The following is a 21,926-nucleotide window of genomic DNA, read 5'->3' as shown; positions in this document are numbered from 1 at the left end:
GAGGGGAGAGTCCACTATTGTGCTTAGCCACATGGCTAATTAATATTCACTGCACTGTGCTGACGTAACGTGTTTTCTTCCTGGAGCGGCCGCTTTGTGCGACGATTGGCTGGCGGGACCACATGATGCAGACTGTTCCGATCACGTGGTCTCCACAGTCTTTTGACGCAATCGCTGTTTTCGTTCTATCAGTATTGAACGAAAACGACGCACCAAGAGACACATAATGCGTCTCTATGTAGCGTCCAACTTCAACACCACCATGCGTTGTGTTAGGGGAGCGTTATGCGACCTTAACGTCCCTTGCAACGCAACGTCCCTGTGTGAAAGAGCCCTAAAGGTACAAGGGGTGTCACTTGTAGGAGTGTCCCATAGGCACAGAAGAAGGAACCAGGGGGACATAGTAATTGGGGAGAGAAAATCCACAAGATGCTTCTGCACCATGGATGCACCAACTGCACTTCCTGCAAGCCAGAATTATTGGTATTTATTATTATTTATATAGAGCCATCATCTTCCATAGTAGAAATCAAATAGTGGGGAATATCCTATATAATAAAACCTAACCTGTCCCTGCGTCATCCTGTCCCTGCGTCATCCTGTCCCTGCGTCATCCTGTCCGTGTGTCCGTGGTTTTTTGCTTCTGCGCGTGTGAGCAGCACGGACAGCCGTTGGGACAGGAGGACTGGGCCAGGGAGTCGGGCGGATTTGTGCAAGTACTCCTGCCCGCCGACAGGCCAGAAGCAGAGTTGCGAGCGGGCGGTGGGGTATTTGAAACGCACCGCGATCACCGATTTCCATGTCGCATCTCCATGGCAACAGGATGTCGCGACAAGCCAGCGTACTACAAGGAATTATTACAAGGTATATACAGGTATTATAAGAAATGTGGCCCGTGGTCCGCAGCATGTGGCCCCGGCCACTTAAAGTTTGCCCAGTCCTGCTCTAGAGGGTAGTGGTTTGGAGACATTAGGGAAAGAGACACAGCGGTTAGTGGATGAGGCAGTGAACCTCCAATGCTACCTAAAGCAAATTGGCTGGTCTAAACAGATGTGTTTTGAGAGTACGTTTAAAGGTTTTACAAGCTGGGAGCATGATGGTCGGGCTGTGGGAGATAGTTCCAAAGGAGAGGTGATGCTCGTGAGAAGTCCTGTATATGGGAGTGAGAGGAGACGACCAAGATAGAGGACAAGAGGGTCTCCTGGGAGTGGTCTCATTAACTATCCTAGAAGTTTTTGGATTCTATGACCTACCTTGATCAACGTTGTCCTCCTGGTCTAGGAAGACGGAGTCCGGAAGTTGGGGAAGTGGGCTGCAGTTGGCCGTGGCTCGAGACACCATACTTTCTCTTTTACTTCCGTTTAGCCTCAAGACCCAGTGATCCGACATGGAGGAAGTTGTAGAACCTGTCGTTGGATCATAAAACATAAGATACAAAAGAACTTGTCTATTAACAACCCAACAAATCTATAATTCCCAACGCAGATTGATCTGTCATTAGATAGGCCTCACCACCCTCTGAAATCTTACCTCGTACGGTGCTGCTGGCAGACCAGGCCGGGATGGCGTTCCTCTTTTGGTAGAACAGGAGATACGCCCCACGCGTGCAGACCTCATCCTCCGGCACCGGCTCCACGTTACTGTCATCATAACTGTACCAGCGGGCATCTAAGGAGTTCCTACAGTAGGCTGTAAGCACAGAAGACAATGTGAGGAAACAAAATGGTGGACATCAGGTACGTGTTAAGTCATTTGTCATTCGGTATTTCAGAAGGTAAATCTGGTCAAAATATGCATTATTTTTTAAACTGGAAAAAACAGCGCAGGTACACTCACTCTAAGGTGGTAGTGGATAATAGCAGTTCACCCCGTGGTAATCCAAAGATAATTCAGAAAGTGTTCCCCATCACCAATGCAAGAAAAAAGGCTTCCGAATGGATACAACCCACATTATAAGGTTGTATTAAGGCTCAAAGCATATCCAATGGTGCCACCAATCCTTCAAGATCCTTAGCTCCACCAGAACCACTCAGAACCTCCCCCGGTGAGCTCAGTTTTGCTCATTTGTAAGTAATTGAACAAAAATGGAGGTGGTTTAGGCTAAAGGTGCATACACACATCCAAGTTTGATCCATGGCCAATCACAGGTCAATTGAACCATCTCAATGTAGCATGATGCCCAATAGATTTTGAATAGTATGCACAGATTGTGTACGTAAGCTCTGATGCTACACGGATATGATAAAATCGGCCAATCAAAACTGGATGTGTGTATGTACCCTAAAGGTCCCATACGCCAGGCGATTTTGTTGTATGTTAAATCTCCCAATTTGATAACATTATAGAATTGAAGGAAAATTGTCACAACTTGTCTGCCCGATCGATGTTTCAAATGATTTTGAGGCCAAAATCGGTCAAGAAGGATCGACCATGCTGGAAATCTCTGTTGCAATGGTTGGATCGGGTGTGGTAACGGTGTTCAATATCGCATCGACCAACAAATACTACCAACCCCCAGCCGGTGTTCCCTCAAGTGTAATTCCCAGCCTCCTCTACTGTCCCTGCCTTGAGTGTGTGACCACATGGCCTCATCATGTGTGTGTGTGTGGCATCACCTTGTGCCATATAGTACAGGGTACCACAGTGATGGCGATGAAGGCCAGGAATCGCTCCGGTGGACAGGTGAGGTTTTAGGGGAGCACCGCAACCCAGGGGGACAACATTTTTACACTTGGGGGTGCGACCAGGCAGGAGGCGCTAGGCCAATTTCTGATTTTATGCTAAATCTATTGTAACTCTGGGTGCGGTGTATGGGCAGGCGACAGGTCCTTCCCTGATCAGATTTGTCTCATGGTCAATCTGACCATGAGCTGTGTGGGCACCTCAACTTTACAGCAACTGCAGAAGTTCTGCTCGCCTGATTGCTCATTGCGAAAAGAAATGAACAAATGTACCCCGTTAACAGCTCGTTGACTGCATGTCAAGACGCTTGAGTGTGGCGATGCCTCCTGCTCCTCTACAAAACCACCATCATACATTCTGGGAGCCTTGTACATGTACTAGAAGGCTTCTCAGGGCTGTCTATGAGGAGAAGCTGGTGTGTGTATAGTGGCCACAAATCCCTCCCCCTCAATGCCACAGCAACCAATCTGCTGAGCGCATTGTTCTTCTGAACACCCCGCCCGCCCCGGCCTCCTCCCCCTGCAGAGCATCAGGCTAGCAATGAGTCTTTGCACAACCCCAGAGATGGGTCCTCCTTATGGTTGTTTTGGTAATCTTAGATGGGAGAAGGGTCAGAGAAAGTTGAAGGTGTGCAACCTGACACCCACTGGGCCCCAGGCACCTGCCCAGGTTTCCTTGTGGATGGTCCTGCTCTGCAGAACCCCAGCCCCGAAATGTCCTCAGAGGGATCGAGTACCTCAGGTGTCAGTCCTTGTATGTGTGTAAGAAGTTTTAGACGGAAGATGCAGTGTGATCTCTCCCTGCTCTGCTCCTGTATGAGATATGCTGCCAGGTAGCATGATGTAATAAGGAGGTGGGGTACATGCCTGGATTTGAGGCAAGGGCATAAAAACCATGGCCTGGGGCACCAGGAAGCAAGGGGCAGACACATGAAGGCAGTTAAACTGCCAAATATGTAAACTGCAGCAGTCACAAACCCAGTCCGCAGCCGCCCTAGTTCCACAGGGCAAAGCATAAAGCACACCCCAAGGCACAGTATGGAAGGGGGGTTGCACAGGACCAGGGACATACACAGGATGGGGGGAGCACAAGATGAGAGCACAGAACCAGAGGAACAAACCGAACAAGGGGAGCACACAAGACACAAGGTGGTTGGGAAGGGGGGGTACAACACAACATCTGTGAGGGTGTCAGCAGTAACAACTCACCCGTGTAGTGTCCACCTTGTAGGCTCCCGTGGTGGTTACAGACCGCGTACAGATCATACAGGACGTCCAACTGACCGCATTCCGTGGGGTACAGCGATTGCCTGAATGACGACCACTGACTCATGGGAGCTTTACTGCCTGGACCCCTCTTAACAACATGAGGCGCCATGTCCATCCCAGACAGGGGAAACCGGACAAGGGTGGAGAGTTTATTCCGCCGGCCGCCCACCTGGCGAAACCTCTTGAGGTGGATGATGAGGATGTCCGGGAGGGTCCACAGGCTCAGCTTGACGGTTCCTTGCTGCAGCACTTTGCAGTGGGGGCACCTCCAGGCGTCGTCGGGAGCCAGCTAGGCAAGAGAACCAACATACAGATATCACATGACCTAAATCATCCAATGAGCAGTTTATCTTCAATCTGCCAGCCAGAAGGGGAGTAGGAATGGGATTATTTATTTACAGTACAGACCAAAAGTTTGGACACACCTTCTCAATCAAAGAGTTTTCTTTATTTTCAGGACTATGAACATTGTAGATTCACACTGAAGGCATCCAAACTATGAATTAACACATGTGGAAGTATAGTACATAACCACAAAGTGTGAAACAACTGAAAATATGTCATATTCTAGGTTCTTCAAAGTAGCCACCTTTTGCTTTGATTACTGCTTTGCACACTCTTGATGAGCTTCAAGAGGTAGTTACCTGAAATGGTCTACCAACAGTCTTGAAGGAGTTCCCAGAGATGCTTAGCACTTGTTGGCCCTTTTGCCTTCACTCTGCGGTCCAGCTCACCCCAAACCATCTCAATTGGGTTCAGGTCTGGTGACTGTGAGGCCAGGTCATCTGGCGCAGCACCCCATCACTCTCCTTCCTGGTCAAATAGCTCTTACACAGCCTGGAGGTGCGTTTGGGGTCATTGTCCTGTTGAAAAATAAAAGATGGTCCAACTAAATGCAAACCGGATGGAATAGCATGCCGCTGCAAGATGCTGTGGTAGCCATGCTGGTTCAGTATGCCTTCAGTTTTGAAAAAATCCCCAACAGTGTCACCAGCAAAGCACCCCCACACCATCACACCTCCTCCTCCATGCTTCACGGTGGGAACCAGGCATGTAGAGACCATCCATTCACCTTTTCTGCATCGCACAAAGACACAGGGGTTGGAACCAAAAATCTCAAATTTGGACTCATCAGACCAAAGCACAGATTTCCACTGGTCTAATGTCCATTCCTTGTGTTCTTTAGCCCAAACAAGTCTCTTCTGCCTGTTGTCTGTCCTTAGCAGTGGTTTCCTAGCAGATATTCTACCATGAAAGCCTGATTCACACAGTCTACTCTTAACAGTTGTTATAGAGATGTGTCTGCTGCTAGAACTCTGTAAGCATTGACCTGGTCTCTAATCTGAGCTGCTGTTACCCTGTGATTTCTGAGGCTGGTGACTCGGGTGAACTTGTCCTCTGCAGCAGAGGTGACTCTTGGTCTTCCTTTCCTGGGGCGGTCCGCATGTGAGCCAGTTTCTTTGTAGCGTTTGATGGTTTTTGAGACTGCACTTGGGGACACTTTTAAAGTTTTCCCAAGTTTTCGGACTGACTGACCTTCATTAAAGTAATGATGGCCACTCGTTTTTCTTTACTTAGCTGCTTTTTTCTTGTCATAATACCAATTCTAATAGTCTATTCAGTAGGACTATCAGCTGTGTATCCACCTGACTTCTCCACAACGCAACTGATGGTCCCAACCCCATTTATAAGGCAAGAAATCCCACTTATTAAACCTGACAGGGCACACCTGTGAAGTAAAGACCATTTCAGGTGACTACCTCTTGAAGCTCATCAAGAGAATGCCAAGAGTGTGCAAAGCAGTAATCAAAGCAAAAGGTGGCTACTTTGAAGAACCTAGAATATGACATATTTTCAGTTGTTTCACACTTTTTGGTTATGTACTATACTACCACATGTGTTAATTCATAGTTTGGATGCCTTCAGTGTGAATCTACAATGTTCATAGTCATGGAAATAAAGAAAACTCTTTGAATGAAAAGGTGTGTCCAAACTTTTGGTCTGTAATGTATATTGATTTTATTAAAATTGCTTGTTACCAGATTATTATAGCAGTAATACTAATTTAAAGAGACTCTGTAACCTCAAAAACCTCCCCTGGGGGGTACTCACCTCGGGTGGGGGAAGCCTCCGGATCCTAATGAGGCTTCCCACGCCGTCCTCCGTCCCTCGGGGGTCTCGCTGCAGCCCTCCGAACAGCCGGCGACAGACCCGACTGTAAAATCAATATTTACCTTTGCTGGCTCCAGCGGGGGCGCTGTGGCTGCTTTCGGCTCCGACCTACACGTAAATACCCGATCTCAGTCGGGTCCGCTCTACTGCGCAGGCGCCGGAAACTTGCGCCTGCGCAGTAGAGCAGACCCGACGGCGATTGTGTATTTCCGTGTAGTTCGAAGCCGACAGCCGTCAGAGCGCTTGCGCAGGAGCCGGGAAGGTAAATAATGACGTCATCTTTCACGGAGGGCTGCAGCGAGACCCCCGTGGGACAGAGGACGGCGTGGGAAGCCTCATTAGGCTCCAGAGGCTTCCCCCACCCGAGAATTAGCCATACTTACCTTGAACAGGCAGGGGTAACCCCAATACCCAGGGCCAGATTTTCCATGAGGCACGTGCCTACAGGCGCCTTATGTGGGAGAGGTGGCCCCTCCTCTTCAGATCACTGACCTCAGGAGCTTACAATCTAATCCCTGCTTCATATCACTGACCTCAGGCACTTACACCCTAACCCGAAGTGAGTAGAGTATAAGATTCTAAGGACAGTTAGTGACGTAAGGCAGGGATTACAGTTGAAAATATTTTTTTTTACTTGGGGGTGTGGCCTGTGTTCAGGGGCAGAGTTTATCGAGTCAGAACACCTGTGCCTACTGGCCTCTGAGCTGGAAATCCGGCCCTGTGAATACCTCAAACCAGCTGCTGAAATATAGATTTAAAGGTGCAAATACCATACTTTGATTGTACATATAGCAATGGGAAAGGTTACTTGATGTTAGGATTGAAAAGTATGACGGGACACAAAAGACCGGACACCCTCACGGGTCTTCTGGAGCCATTAGGATCCAGAGGCTGATAAACCCCCCCTCCCCCCCACTTGTATATACTCACCCTTCAACTGTGATGATGAGTACTACTCAATTAGCAACATGAACCATAAGCTGCCTGGATGGGGAGATAATCTTATGTGCTGCTTTACTACCAACAAACCTCGTGAGCTCTATGTGTTCTCTCTTTTTTTTTCCGTTTATATAGTATTGTATTACTGTAAGTTTACTTTTAGCTACCTCATTTTTTATTTTGTTGTATCTTTTTTGATTTTTGATTTCTCACAAGTACCGTATTTAACATTTATTACATTAGCTCTGGAAATCATTTCGCAAACAGCAGTAGTGTGGAGTACTGCTGAGTACGTACCTAACTTACTAGCTTTGTGTGTATAACATAGCTCCTAATTGTCCCTCTTTCGGAGTGACAGTCCCTTTTTGGGAGCCCTGTCCCTCTGTCCCTCTATCCCCCTCATTTGTCCCTCTTTCAGGACTTTGTCCCTCTTTCTATATAAATATTTATATTTCTATAGTAAAAATGTGTTTGACTCTAAACTTTATTCCCATCCTTTAAATTGATATATTACTAATTTTAAAATGTTTCTATGAAGGAAAATGCACCAGGATAGAAAGGACCAGTGTGGTTTGAATTATAAAACAACATATTTTTCTTATGAAATCTTTATGGTATGTGTGACTAGGGGCGTGGTGGGGCGTGACCAGGGGTGTGGCATGGGTGTGGCTTAAGTGTCCCCTTTTTCTCATCTCAAAAAGTTGGGAGGTATGGTATAACTCCTATTTATGAATGGCCTAGAGCAGAGGTCCCCAAACTTTTTCGGTCAAGGGCCTGGTCAATGTACTTCAGACTGCTGGGGGGCCGGATTACACAGGAAATGATGTTAAAAACCATGACATGGAGTCTAGGTATGGATTCCCCCAATCATGCCCGGAGGAGACCTCCCAGCAGCAGCCATTCAGTCATGTGGTCGCCCGGAGAACTTCTTTGTGCACCAGACAGTGAAGCATACCCAGATGACAACCCGCCGCCCAGTTGTACAGCAGTGTCACCTGATGCAGAATTGGATTGGAAGCCAGCAAATGACTGCTCACTGGCTTCATGGGGATGGGTGGTGCCAGCACTGCTGTTCTATATGCGAGCCGTTGATATTCCAAGATGCAGTGGGCCGCATTTGTAAGTTATACATTTTGTGTTTGGGGGCCAGGGAAAAAGCCTTGGCGGGCCGCTTTCGGCCCGTGGGCCGTAGCTTGAGGACCACTAGCCTAGACTCTATGTTCCATATTTTGGTCATGTATACTTGATTTCCTTGTTTTTATACGACTTGCAATAAACATATATATATATATATATATATATATATATATATATATATATATATATATATATAAAAAAAATAGATGTGAACTAGTAAGAGGTTCCGTTGGCGTCACCTACCTGCTCCTCTTTGGTGTAGAGCTGAAAGCACTCATCCAGGGTACAGCTCTGTTGCTGGTGGTCCACCTGTTGGTCCCTCACAGATTCATCATCCTGCACCACTTCCTCCTGGATGTTCCCAAAGAGCCTGTAAGAGAGACATGTGCCATTAATACATGCGACAGCTGGCATGGCCTGCACTGTAGCATAAACAGCACCTATACTCACCTCTCCTTGGTTTTGGGCTCCCATTCCAAAGTCAGCTTAACGTGAGGAGGCCCTCCGGTGCCGGTCAGCTGCAGAGCCCTGCAAAGGCAAGCACAGAAAATCACTCACCAAGCAAAATGGAGGTCTGATGACATCAGCCATTGTCATCCTGGTTCCAGGGCAGCGGTACAGAGGAAGAAGTCTCCGCGCTGGAAGCAGCATCCAACTCGTAAGTCAGACAATGGCAGCTCCCATCAGGCAGGAAGTTTGCAGCGAACTTCAGCACTTTTATTTGTGTACAAGCTTCTTTTGGCTGATGTCAGATAAAATAAATGTACTCATCAGCTTCCCATTTACTGGCTATTTCACAGACCACCAGTGCTGCAGGCTGCAGCCTCCTCATAAAGCTCAGTCTACGCCCCGCCCACCTCTCAGTCTGAACAGAGTGATTATGAAGCGTTATGCTAAGCAGGCAGCCACGCCCACAAGCCCTTCTTTCTATATTTTTTATCAGTTGGTTTCTTATTTTTAAAACAGGATTTGGGGCTGCACAAGCCTTAGTTGATACAAAAAAAGAAACATTTGGCCCTCTGGTTACAAAGTCGTCTGATGATGTATTTTGAACTGAACTTGGAGATGTGCTTTTAGGACCTTTTCATGCTGTTGGGTTTGTGGCTGGAATGCCGGATACTACCACCTCCCTGTAGTGGGAGAATGTATGTGCCTTACACACAGCAGTCAGGAGGGGGCGCTGGCTACTGAGGAAGGTTTAATAATACCCCACAACTTGCATGTTTTGGGTTGTGGCAAGTGAGTTTTTATGGCGCATGGAGATTTTGGCATATACTGCAGAGGTAGAGCGTGGTTAAGTGTCTGGTTTAGCTGTCTCATAACCAGCGACACCCTCCTGGCACAGCCGTCTGCGTAACCACAACCATAATAACAGATTCCATTAAAATACAAACTCCAGCCAGGAATTTCAATATACCTACATGCCGCAGTACACACACACACATTGTGCTTTACTCCTGGCAGTCTCAAAGCGCCAGTGCGGATGCCACTAGGGTGCGCTCTATAGGCCATAGCAGTGTTAGGGAGTCTTGCCCAAGGCCTCCTTAGTGTCAGAGGCAGAGCCATTAACCTACACTATCCAGACACTGCACACAGACACATTTTGCACAAACACACACACCGTTTACACTGTACACAAACACAGTACATGTATTGTATACAAACACACTGCACACACATTAAGTATGCACACACACACAGTACAATCTACATATATCTAGTATAAAGACATTGTACACACACACTGTATAAACTGCTCACACTACACACATACTCGGTTCACCCTACACACTGTATACATTATACATTATTTTTTTTTTAAATCTATATAGCACAAACATCATCCGTAGCGCTGTACATAGTACAAAACAAATAGTGGGGAGCATCCATACATGATATTAAAGACTGTACAATGAGGACGTCCAGCAATACAAATACATACATGTACGCTCGCAAGGGCAGGGATCTCTCGCCCATTTGTGTCTGGGAATTTGTTACACATTTATTCATATTCATTTTGTCACTGTAATTATTAATTCTGTATTTTGTACTAAATCTGTATTTCGTATATTGGTGTATACCAATGTCTGTATTATTTTGTACCCCACGTTTGTTTCTTACTTTGTACAGCTCCACGGAATATGTTGGCTCCTTACAAATCAATAATGATAATAAATGTGTGGTTTGAGACATCACCAATACTGGTACATGTGATAAATTACAGGAGAATAAGAAACACTAGGAGGACGTCCCTGCCCTTCCCAGCTTACAATCTAGAGGACAGTGGGTTGGAGACACACGGGTTAGCGGATGAGGCAGTGAACCTCCAATGCTACCTATAGCAAATGATAGGCTTGTCTGAACAGGTGTGTTTTGAGTGAACGTTTGAAGGTTTCCAAACCCTTCCAGGCTCGAAGCATGACGGGCTGGCTGTAAGAGAGAGTTCCAAAGGAGAGATGACACTTGTGAGAAGTCCTGGGTGCCGGTGTGAAGGGAGGTGACTAAGATAGAGGACTAGAGGGTCTCCTGGGAGGAGTAAAGGTTCCGGGTGGGATGGAATCTGGAGATTAATGAGTAATTTTAAAGAGACTCTGTAACAAAAATTGCATCCTGTTTTTTATCATCCTACAAGTTCCAAAAGCTATTCTAATGTGTTCTGGCTTACTGCAGCACGTTCTACTATCACAGTCTCTGTAATAAATCAACGTATCTCTCTCTTGTCAGACTTGTCAGGCCTGTGTCTGGAAGGCTGCCAAGTTCTTCAGTGTTGTGGTTCTGCTATGAACTCCCCCATCCAGGCTCCTCTCTGCACACTGCCTGTGTGATATTTAGATTAGTGCAGCTTCTCTCTGTTCTATTATCTTTTACAAGCTGGATAAATCCTCCTCTGAGCTGGCTGGGCTTTCACATACTGAGGAATTACATACAGGCAGAGCTGTCTGCACTCTGCAGGAAGAAATAGCCTGACACTTCAGTGGAAGATAGCTGCAGGGGGAAAGAAACACACAAATGATCTCTTGAGATTGAAAAGGAAAGCTGTATACAGCCTGCTTGTGTATGGATGTATTCTCTATGTGTGGACATACTGTACATCAACCTACTTCCTGTTTTGGTGACCATTTTGTTTGTTTATAAACAAACTTTTTAAAACTGTTTTTAACCACTTTTAATGCGCCGAGGAGCGGCGAAATTGTGACAGAGGGTAATAGGAGATGTCCCCTAACGCACTGGTATGTTTACTTTTGTGCGATTTTAACAATACGGATTCTCTTTAACCACTTGAGGACCCACCCTTTACCCCCCCTTAAGGACCAGCGCTGTTTTAGGTGATCTGTGCTGGGTGGGCTGTGCAGCCCCCAGCACAGATCAAAGGGCACTCAGAGCGATCAGATCGCCCCCCTTTTTTCCCCACTAGGGGGATGATGTGCAGGGGGGGTCTGATCGCTCCTCCTGGCTGGCATTTTGCGGGGGGGGCACCTCAAAGCCCCCCTCCGCGGCGAAATCCTCCCCCTCCCTCTCCTACCTGCTCCCCCGGGAGATCTGGGCTGCACAGGACGCTATCCGTTCTGTGCAGCCAGTGACAGGACGTCCCCTGTCACATGGAGGCGATCCCCGGCCGCTGATTGGCCGGGGATCGCCGATCTGCCTTACGGCGCTGCTGCGCAGCAGCGCCGTACAAATGTAAACAAAGCGGATTATTTCCGCTTGTGTTTACATCTAGCCTGCGAGCCGCCATCGGCGGCCCGCAGGCTATTCACGGAGCCCCCCGCCGTGAATTGACAGGAAGCAGCCGCTCGTACGAGCGGCTGCTTCCTGATTAATTAGGCTGCAGCTGGCGACGCAGTACTGCGTCGCTGGTCCTGCAGCTGCCACTTTGCCGACGCACGTTATGAGTGTGCGGTCGGCAAGTAGTTAAGGAGATGACACTTTATGTAGAGCTTATTATGATGGGGTACAGAGTTTAAAGGGACGCTGAGCAGAGAAAAAAAGAAGCAAATGTGAACTTACCTGGGGCTTCCTCCAACCCCAGTAGCCCGTGAGGTCCCTCTGTGTTTTCTGGGTCACCTCTGTTGTCCCGCTGGGGGCTCGGTTAGATACGCGACTTTGGTCGAAGTCGCGTCTGTGCAGCCGCCCGCGCACCCGGCGCATGTAGCCATAAGCATCCTGCGCATGCACGGTGCAGTCTTTCGAGAACCGCGCATGTGCTGGACGCTCACGGTTGCTTAATCACGCTGGGTGCGCTGACGGGCCGCGCATGTGTGACTTTAGTGCACCTAATGTAGGCACCAGCGGGACCACGGAGGTGACACTGAGGGACCTCGCCGGCTACAGGGGCTGGAGGAAGCTCAGGGTTCCTTTAAAGGGGAACTGAAGAGAGAGGTATATGGAGGCTGTCATGTTTATTTCCTTTTAAGCAATACCAGTTGCCTGGCAGCCCTGCTGATCCTCTGCCTCTAATACTATTAGCCATAGCCCCTGAACAAGCATGCAGCAGATCAGGTGTTTCAGACTTTAAATTCAGATCTGACAAGCCTAGCTGCATGCTTTTTTTCTGGTGTGACTCAAACTCTACTGCAGCCAAATAGACCAGCAGGGCTGCCAGGCAACTGGTATTGATTAAAAGGAAATAAATATGGCAGCCTCCATATACCTCTTACTTCAGTTCCTCTTTAAACTTGATTCTACACTACACACAAAATACAAACAAAACCACACTGTACACACACACACACACACTGTACACACACACACACACACACTGTACACACACACACACACACTGTACACACACACACACACACTGTACACACACACACAGTACACACACACACTGTACACACACACACTGTACACACACACACTGTACACACACACACTGTACACACACACACTGTACACACACACACTGTACACACACACACTGTACACACACACAGTACACACACACACACTGTACACACACACACTGTACAAACACACACAGTACACACACACACTCACTGTACACACACACACTGTACACACACACACTGTACACACACACACTGTACACACACACACACTGTACACACACACACTGTACACACACACACTGTACACACACACACTGTACACACACACACTGTACACACACACACTGTACACACACACACTGTACACACACACACTGTACACACACACACTGTACACACACTGTACACACACACACACACACTGTACACACACACACACACACTCACACACACACACACTCACACACACTGTACACACACACACAGTACACACTGTACACACACACACTGTACATACACACACTGTACATACACACACTGTACATACACACACTGTACATACACACACTGTACATACACACACACACACACAGACAGAACACAAACCTGTCGACAGCGGGGTGCTGCAGCGGCCGGGGGTCCTTGGCTGACAGGTAGCAGCTGCTTGCCGGTGCCCCCACCACCCGGATATTGAAGAGAGGTCCGCCACTCTGCCGATAGATCACAAAGCAAGGATAAATTACTATGATGCCATATACAACTGCGATAAGCTGAGCCCCCCCTTCTGTCACTATATCCATTTCTGTTATCCCTGCATGGGGCAGACACCCCTCCCCCACCATCACTGTACCCACCGGCGCTATCCCTGCACTGTGCTGACCCGGCCTCTACTTCACCTGCGTCGTGTTCAGGACATAAAAGGCAAGCAGACGCTTTTCATGTGTCAAATGCAGAAAGAGAGATAAAAATAAATCAGACATTTGCCTGTGATGGTCTCTGAAGTCAGTATTTTTGCAGAACCTACTTTCAAGCATACCTGTTAGTCACCTATAGTTGCAGCAGAACTCTAACCTATGATGGCCTATGATAGCGGTAATAGCAATCACAGATGATTATTTTGGATGCCAAAAATCTAGCATGCCTATGTGCCTCAACTCTATTGCTGCTATATTTCCAAGACCAGCATATGCATATTTTACATTATATGCATGAATACTGTCTGCTGAGGGATTTTAGTCTTTGCCCACCCAGTGATATAATTTATTTTAAACACACTTTAAGAGAAACTGTATTGAAAATAACCTAATGAATTCTTTTTTTTCTAATTATTAATTTATAAATGTTTAACTTAGTGTCTGCCCAATGTAAAATCTTTCCTCACTCTGATCCATTTTCTGAAAATTCCCACAGGTCCCATATCTTTAGTCCTGCCAGGTGATCTCTGCGTAATGATTGTTTACCAAGAGTTCTATGCAAAGAGGGAGAGGTTGCTTGCTTCCCAGTTGGAAAAAGATATTTCCCACAATGCAATGGCCCCGACATCACACTGTGGGAGTGGTTTTACCACAATTTCAGCCATACAGACTCCCCTGATGAACTATTCAGGAAAAGGTAAAGATTTCTCATGGGAAAGGGGGTATCAGCTACTGATTGGGATGAAGTTCAATCCTTGGTTAACGTTCCTCTTTAAAGGGGAACTTCAGCCTAAACAAACATACTGTCATTAAGTTGCATTAGTTATGTTAATTAGAATAGATAGGTAATATAATCTCTTACCCACCCTGTTTTAAAAGAACAGGCAAATGTTTGTGATTAATGGGGGCTGCCATCTTTGTCATGGGGGCAGCCATCTTTTTGGTTGAAAGGCGGTGACAAGGAGCAGGAGACACAGTTCCAACTGTCCTGTGTCCTGATCACTTCTCCCAGCTGCACACGCCAGGCTTCAAATGTCAAATTCAAAATGTAAAAAAAAAAAAAAAAAAAAAAAAAAAAAAATTCCACCAAAACAGCACAACAAGAACAACAACATCAGAAATCCCATCATGCTTTGCACAGCATCAGGGGAAAAAAGCCCGGGCAGTTTTCTTCTGTGCAGCTAAAAATAAGGCTTGTATAAGAGAAACAAAGTTCTGATGCTGTGAAACTGTTAAAGAAACACCAAGCCTTTTCTGTGCTGCTGAGTCGATTTTTAGTCCGGAGGTTCACTTTAAGTACATTAAAAACACATTTAAGTACATTAAAAGGGAAGGTCCGAGAAAAAAAAAAAATCCACTTACCTCGCCGTTCCTCCAGCCCCTGGCAACCGACCCGTGCCCTTCGCCGCAGCTCCATTGGCTCCTGGTCCCATCCAGTGCAGAGGCTGACCTCGCCAGGTCGGCATCTTCCTCCATATTCTTGCGTTCCACTGTGCAGCTCATTGAATCGCACTGACGTCATCTAGACTGTTCTGCAGTACAGTCCGGATGACATCAGCACGACTGAGAGCCGCTTATGCAGGCGCAGTATGGCGCCAGAGGGGACGCCGGGCCACCAGCGTGGAGCGGAGCTGCGGCGAAGGCACATGACGGCTGGCAGGGGCTGGAGAAATTCCCAGGTAAGTGGAATTCTTTTATTTGTAATGTCCTCGGATGTATCCTTCAGGGGTCCCCAACCTGTGGTCCGCGACCCACTGCTAGTCCGTGGGACTTTTGCAGTTGGGCCGCGGGACTGTCCTCTTGCAGTTCGCATCACTGTCGCTTAACTGGGCCTCACAGTCTAATGTACTAATCACAGTCTACAACTGGGATTTGCAAAGCCATTTAATCTACTTGTATGGTTTTGAATTGCAGGAGGAACCCCACACACACACACAAATAGCATGGTCCTGGCCAGGGGAATGAGTCTGACTCTAGTGCTGCAAGATTATTTGTCACTTATCACTTAGGCACCGTGTCACCTGTGTGACAAGATCTTAGTGAGAACAAGGCAAGAAGTGTACTTACAGGTATTTGTGCATCACTCTTCATTAAGTAACGCATCTTCCCCAGAATGCTTTGCTGCAGCTGATCCCAAGACAAAGCCCGATCTTCCCTCAACACCAGTGGAGGGCCAAACCTGTGCAGAAATAAATGACACACGTGTTACACGCCAAGCAAACAAAATAGTGGACAGGGAGTGAGCCGAAGCGTGAAAGCGCTAATGAACAAGCCATACCTGCTGGCCTGCTGACCCATGCCATCCACATTGCACAGAAGGATGAGCACTTTGGAGCTGGAGGACAGGTACTCCGAGGAGGCGGATCCTCCGCCGGGCAACTTCGCCGAGCTTCCATCAAAGCCGCGGGGGGAGGCGGGGAGGTTGTGCGGATACCCTGCACAGGAGGAACAGGGACAAGAAAAAGCTCAATTTAAGAGGAACTGTAGTGTAAAAAGCAATACTGTATATGCTCGACTATAAGTCTAAAAATTTAGGTCTGACTCACTACGTAAAAGTATAGGGGGCGACTTATACACGAGTCACGAGCAACACTGAGTAATGTGTGTACTAATCGTGACATTACCATTTGCAGCAATGTACCCAGTGGTGACACTTTCTTGATAAAGGAAATGCCAAAAAAACACAGGTGTGAAAGTCCTGCCCACAACAATTAACAAGTAAAGGGGAGGGGGTGAAATACTGGGCTGCAGGAAGGGAGGTGAATAATTGCTGCATTTGGGGGCCTGGAGGAGGTATTGGGTGCACTTTAGGGACAGGAGGGGTTAATGGCTGCAATACTGTGCAGTCATTAGCCCCTCCTGTTCCCCAAGTGCAGCTGTTAAATCTTCCTGGTCCCCGAGTGCAGCCATTAACTTTGCTGGGTAGACTTATACTTGAGTCAATAAAAAATTCCAGCTTAAGAGTGTCAAATATTGGGGTCGGCTTATACACGAGGTCGACTTATATTCGAGGGTATGGTAATTTTTTTTAACAATATATTGACTTATACATTAGTCAGCCCATTGTAAAACCTCCTCTTCCACACTGGCATTCTGAATTTCATCACAGGTGGCGACATCTTTAGTCCCGTCAGGTGGACTATTTTCAAGCCGCATAGATTTGCATCCAGAATTTACATAATCCTGCTTCAACTCAGAATTATTTGCATTTCGGTGATTATCCCCACTATAAATTTCAGCAACACATGGAGCAGGGTAGCTGCTGCCCCACACAGCTGTATAATGAAGGAGAGGGGCTGCTGTACATGGATGTGACACATGGAAGAGGGGGCTGTGCATGGAATGGGAGGGGGCTAATGCATGTGGATCCTACACATGGAGGAGGGGGGCTGCACACTGATTGGGAGGAGGAAAAGCTGTACATGGGGAAGAGATTCCGACATGGAATGGGAGGGGATTGCTGTAAATGCTTGTTACACATGGAGGAGGGGGCTGCACACTGACTGGGAGGGAGGAGAAGCTGCACATGGATATTATACAGGGAAGATGGGGTTGCACATGGAATGGGAAAGGGCTGCTGTATGTGGATGTTACACAATGAGAAGGGGCTGCACATGTATATTACACAGGGAAGAGAAAGGGGCTGCCGTATATGGATGTTACACATGGAGGAGGGAGCTGCACACTGATTGGGAGGAGGAGGCTGCACATTGATTGGGAGGAGGAGGGGGGCTGCACAGGGATATTACACAGGTAAGAGAATGGGCTGCACATGGAATGGCAGGGGGGCTGCATATGGATATTACACAGGGAAGAGGGGGCTGTACATGGAATGGGAGTGCTGTATATGTATGTTACACATGGAAGAGGAGGCTGCACATAGAATAAGAGGGGGCTGCAGCACACGTATGTTACAGAGAGGGATATACACATACAATGGAAGGTGGCTGCAGCACAGGCAAGGGGTGGCTGCTTTATACAGTAGACTACACGAGAAATGGGAGGGGGGCGTCATGATGCACATAAATGAGGGGACTGCACATGGAATGCAAGTGGGACTGCTCTATCCGGTGCTGAACATGAAGGAAGAGAAGCCATAGGAAAGTTGGCATCCTCCCCAATGATCGTCTCTACCAGAGACCATCAACATAATGATAACCCGAGGAAACCCTAGATGGGAGAAGGAATAAAGATGGATCTCAGCATTTGTTTAGATTGGTTGCTCCTTCCTCCTCCATACAGGAGACTAGTGGTAAAGAATACAACATCTATAGAGCCATCTATTCCTCTGAGAATGTTCTCTTTGGAGAAACCAACGTGAGACGACATTTATGGACAGTTTTGTGGGAGAGGACATCTGGTTAGGAACTTATTGTGATGTGCGAAATGAGGGAAGGTATGACAATAAAGGTAAGCTGAATCCACAACTCAGTGCTGGGGACTCGGTGGGCCGTGACCGGACTCTCCATGAGGTGGGGGAAAGACATTCCTACAGAGAAACGCACCTGAGGTTCTTCCAGAGCTGGACGCTTTGGGCGCAGGAAGGGGAGTCTGAAACGCGTAGACTGGATCGCCTTCCGCAATCGTGTTCATGTCCTCATCGTCTGAGAAGGATCTCTGGAACCCATTGGAGAACAGCTCTGCCAGGACTACCTGAGGGAATAAATACAAGGATTCCAACAATAAACTTGGAAAGTCTACTGATCTTTTAGATGTTGCACTGCTTGCTCACCGTTGCCCCATCAAGACAATCTTCACCAATAATCACCTCTACTTCCCTTCCATACACTATCTGTCACATCACACCTCTCTGTGACACGACCAAACCTGAATACTCTCCTCATTACTGCTGGATAATGTACTTGTTAACCCTATGTCTGCTTCCATGAAAGCAGGAAGTAGACACACTGAAGATTTATTGGCATCAGCTGTATCAAAGAAATGTTTTTCTTTAAAGGTTATGATGCTGTTGCGCATCTTTTAGAGCAGAGAGGAAGTTCCGTGTTCAGGTCTGCTTTAAGGGCCTGCCTCTGACACAAAAAAGTTTGAATCTTGGCTCCTACTGTTCAGTAAGCCAGCACCTATTCAGTAAGGAGACATTAGGCAAGACTCCCTAACATTGCTACTGTCTGAGCACACCCTAGTTGCTGTAGCCAGGAGAAAAGAGAGATACTCGAGTATAAGTCTAGAAATTTAGGTCTGATTCACTTCATAAAAGTATAGGGTCGGCTTATACGCGAGTTATGGGCAACACTGAGCACACTGAGTAATGAGCGTACTAATAGTGACATTCCCATTTGCAGCAATGTACCCAGTGGTAAGTTATACTTTGAGGAAATGAAATGCCAAGATAACACAGGTCTAAAAGTCCTGGCCACAACAATTAACAAGGAAAGGGGAGGGGCGGAAATACTGGGCTGCAGGAAGGGGAGGGAATAATTGCTGCACTTGGGGGCCTGGAGGAGGAATTGGGTGCACTTTAGGGACAGGAGGAGTTAATGGCTGCAATACTGTATGTTATTGGTGCCCATTAGGTAGATTGTGAAGGACTTCATGGCAGATCCCGACCCCACTACATTTTCCATTCTGTGTATACAAGTGTGCTCCTAAAATTGTACATAGGTAGATCATTTCGACTTGCTAATTTTTTTTAAAGTAGCTCACAAGGCGAAAAAGTGTGGGCACCTCTGCTGTATGCAGTGCAGCCATTAACTCCTCGTGAGCCCCAAGTGCAGCCATTAACTTTGCTAGGTAGACTTATAATTAAGTCAATAAAAAAGTCCAGCTTAAAGTGAACCTCCAGACTAAAAATCTACTCAGCAGCACAGAAAAGGCTTGCTGATTAACAGTTTCACAGCATCAGAACTCATTTTAGCTGCACAGAATCTAAGCTCAGCCCCATAAAATAAATCTGCCCAGGCATTTTCCCCTGATGCTGTGCAAAGCATGATGGGATTTCTGATGCTGCTGCTCTCCTTCTGCTGTTTTGGCGCAATTTTTTTATTTTTTTATTTTGAGTTTGAGATTTGAAGCCTAGCGCACACATGTGGGAGGGGTGATCAGGACACAGGACAGTTGTAACTGTGTCTCATGCTCCCTTTCAACCAAAAAAATGGCTGCCCCCATGAAATCACAAACATTTGCTTGTTCTTTGAAAACAGGCTGGGTAAGAGATTATATTACCCATCAATTTTAATTATCATGACTAATGTAACTTAATGACAGTATGTTTATTTAGGCTTAAGTTCCCCTTTAAAGGGAAGGTTCAAGCAAAAAAAAAAATGAGTTTTACTTACCTGGGGCTTCTACCAGCCCCATGTAGCCATCCTGTGCCCTTGTAGTCACTCACTGCTGCTCCAGTCCCCCGCTGGCAGCTTTCTGACCTCGGAGGTCAGGGCCACATTGCATACATTTTTACGCATTCCAGCTAGTGCAGGAACAAAAATTTACGCGTTGCACCACTAACGCGTAAAAATGTATGCGTTAATGTTCCTGCACTAGCGGGAATGTGTAAAAATGTACGCAATTCGGCCCTGACCTCCGAGGTCAGAAAGCTCCCAGCGGGGGACTGGAGCAGCAGTGAGTGACTACGAGGGCACAGGATGGCTGCATGGGGCTGGTAGAAGCCCCAGGTAAGTGAAACTCATTTTTTTTTTTTGCTTGGACCTTCCCTTTAAGAGGGTTGAACATTAAAGTTGTCTTATACACAAGGTCAACTTGTATTGGAGTATATACAGTATAAATGTTCTGTGTCTAGTGTAATAAACTGTATTCCCATCATAGACAATCTGAAGCAAGACAAAGCAGACAAAGGTGGTCTGCAGCTGTGGACTCCTGGTGGTGGCCATCTTGGGGAAGCCTGTATCCAGCTACACGGAGTGGCCATTGTATGAGAACAAATACATATTTTATTTTCTCTTGATTTCTCCCTTCTTCCTGAACCCCAAAAAGTTATGGGAGTCCCAACCAAGCTGCCTAATTGTTAGTTGTGCACACACATCCGATTTTGATTGGCCAATGGATGTCAGGGACTTGTGAATGCTTAAAGTGGACCTGTACTCCTGCACAGGACACAAGGAAAACAGAAATAAATGTACCCTGTATGTATTAAAAGAGTTTAGCCTGTCTAATTCCCCCTCACCCGTAAGAAATCACAAGTGTAATTTGATCTCTCAGCTGAATTAGCTGGCTGTCTCGGCAGACACAGCTAATATGTCAACACAGGATGTTAACCCTTTCGCTGCTTCCAGGAAACTAGGAAGTAGACACACTGCAGATTTATTGCAAGAGTTCTGTAAGCTGTATCAGTAATGTTTTTCTTTAAAGTGGACCTGAACTCTTGCACAGGACAGAAGAAAAACAGAGAGAAATGCACCCTGTATGTATTTAGAGAGTTTAGCCTGTCTAATTCCCCCTCATCTTTGACTAATCACAACTGTAATTTGAGCTCTAAGTTGTGTCAGCTGGCTGAGCAGCTAGTTTGTAAAAACAGAATGTTAACCCTATGTCTACTCCCATGAAAGCAGGAAGTAGACACACTGCACCAACTGTATCAAAATGTTTTTTCCTCTAAATGTTATTATGCTGTTGCTTATCTTTTACAGCAGAGAGGAAGTTCTGAGTTCAGGACCGCTTTATAGGACAACTGTAGTGAGGTATATATTAAGGCTGCCATATTTTATTTCCTTTTAAATCAATGCCAGTTGCCTGACAGTTCTGCTGGCCTATTTGGCTTCTGTAGTGTCAGAATCACTCCAGAAACAAGCATACAGCTAATCTTGTCAGATCTGACAATAATCTGAATAATTTATAGAAAAGGACTTAGATTCAAAGAACGAGGAGGTATAGTGCAGTTTTGGCAAAATCTTGTAGAAAAACTTTATTGGTACAAAATATCAAAAAATATTAAAAGCTTTTTCAATTCCACGTAATTAGTCTTCATATGATCAATTCAATACCATAAGACATGAATGATTGAAACGGATTGGTAAATATTATATTCTGGCTTGATGCAATTTTAA

At 46.5% G+C, this 21,926-nt stretch overlaps 1 protein-coding gene across 1 annotated transcript in view; it reads right to left on the bottom strand.

Moving 5' to 3' along the window:
• Window positions 1–21,926, bottom strand: part of USP43 (ubiquitin specific peptidase 43) — a 130,783-nt gene that overhangs the window by 4,769 nt on the left and 104,088 nt on the right. The window contains exons 6-14 of the mRNA XM_068263425.1: window positions 18,411–18,558; window positions 16,184–16,340; window positions 15,973–16,084; window positions 13,598–13,701; window positions 8,649–8,726; window positions 8,442–8,568; window positions 3,891–4,239; window positions 1,531–1,689; window positions 1,254–1,406 (exon numbers count right to left, since the gene is read on the bottom strand). Of these exons, the coding sequence (XP_068119526.1) occupies window positions 1,254–1,406; window positions 1,531–1,689; window positions 3,891–4,239; window positions 8,442–8,568; window positions 8,649–8,726; window positions 13,598–13,701; window positions 15,973–16,084; window positions 16,184–16,340; window positions 18,411–18,558 (1,387 nt within the window). The remainder of the gene's footprint in view (window positions 1–1,253; window positions 1,407–1,530; window positions 1,690–3,890; window positions 4,240–8,441; window positions 8,569–8,648; window positions 8,727–13,597; window positions 13,702–15,972; window positions 16,085–16,183; window positions 16,341–18,410; window positions 18,559–21,926) is intronic.

The sequence above is a fragment of the Hyperolius riggenbachi genome, chromosome 12 (assembly GCF_040937935.1).
Source record: "Hyperolius riggenbachi isolate aHypRig1 chromosome 12, aHypRig1.pri, whole genome shotgun sequence".
In the NCBI taxonomy this organism is placed as follows: domain Eukaryota; kingdom Metazoa; phylum Chordata; class Amphibia; order Anura; family Hyperoliidae; genus Hyperolius; species Hyperolius riggenbachi.
The sequence above is the reverse complement of the archived record's forward strand: the minus strand, read 5'-3'. Positions and strand labels throughout refer to the sequence as shown.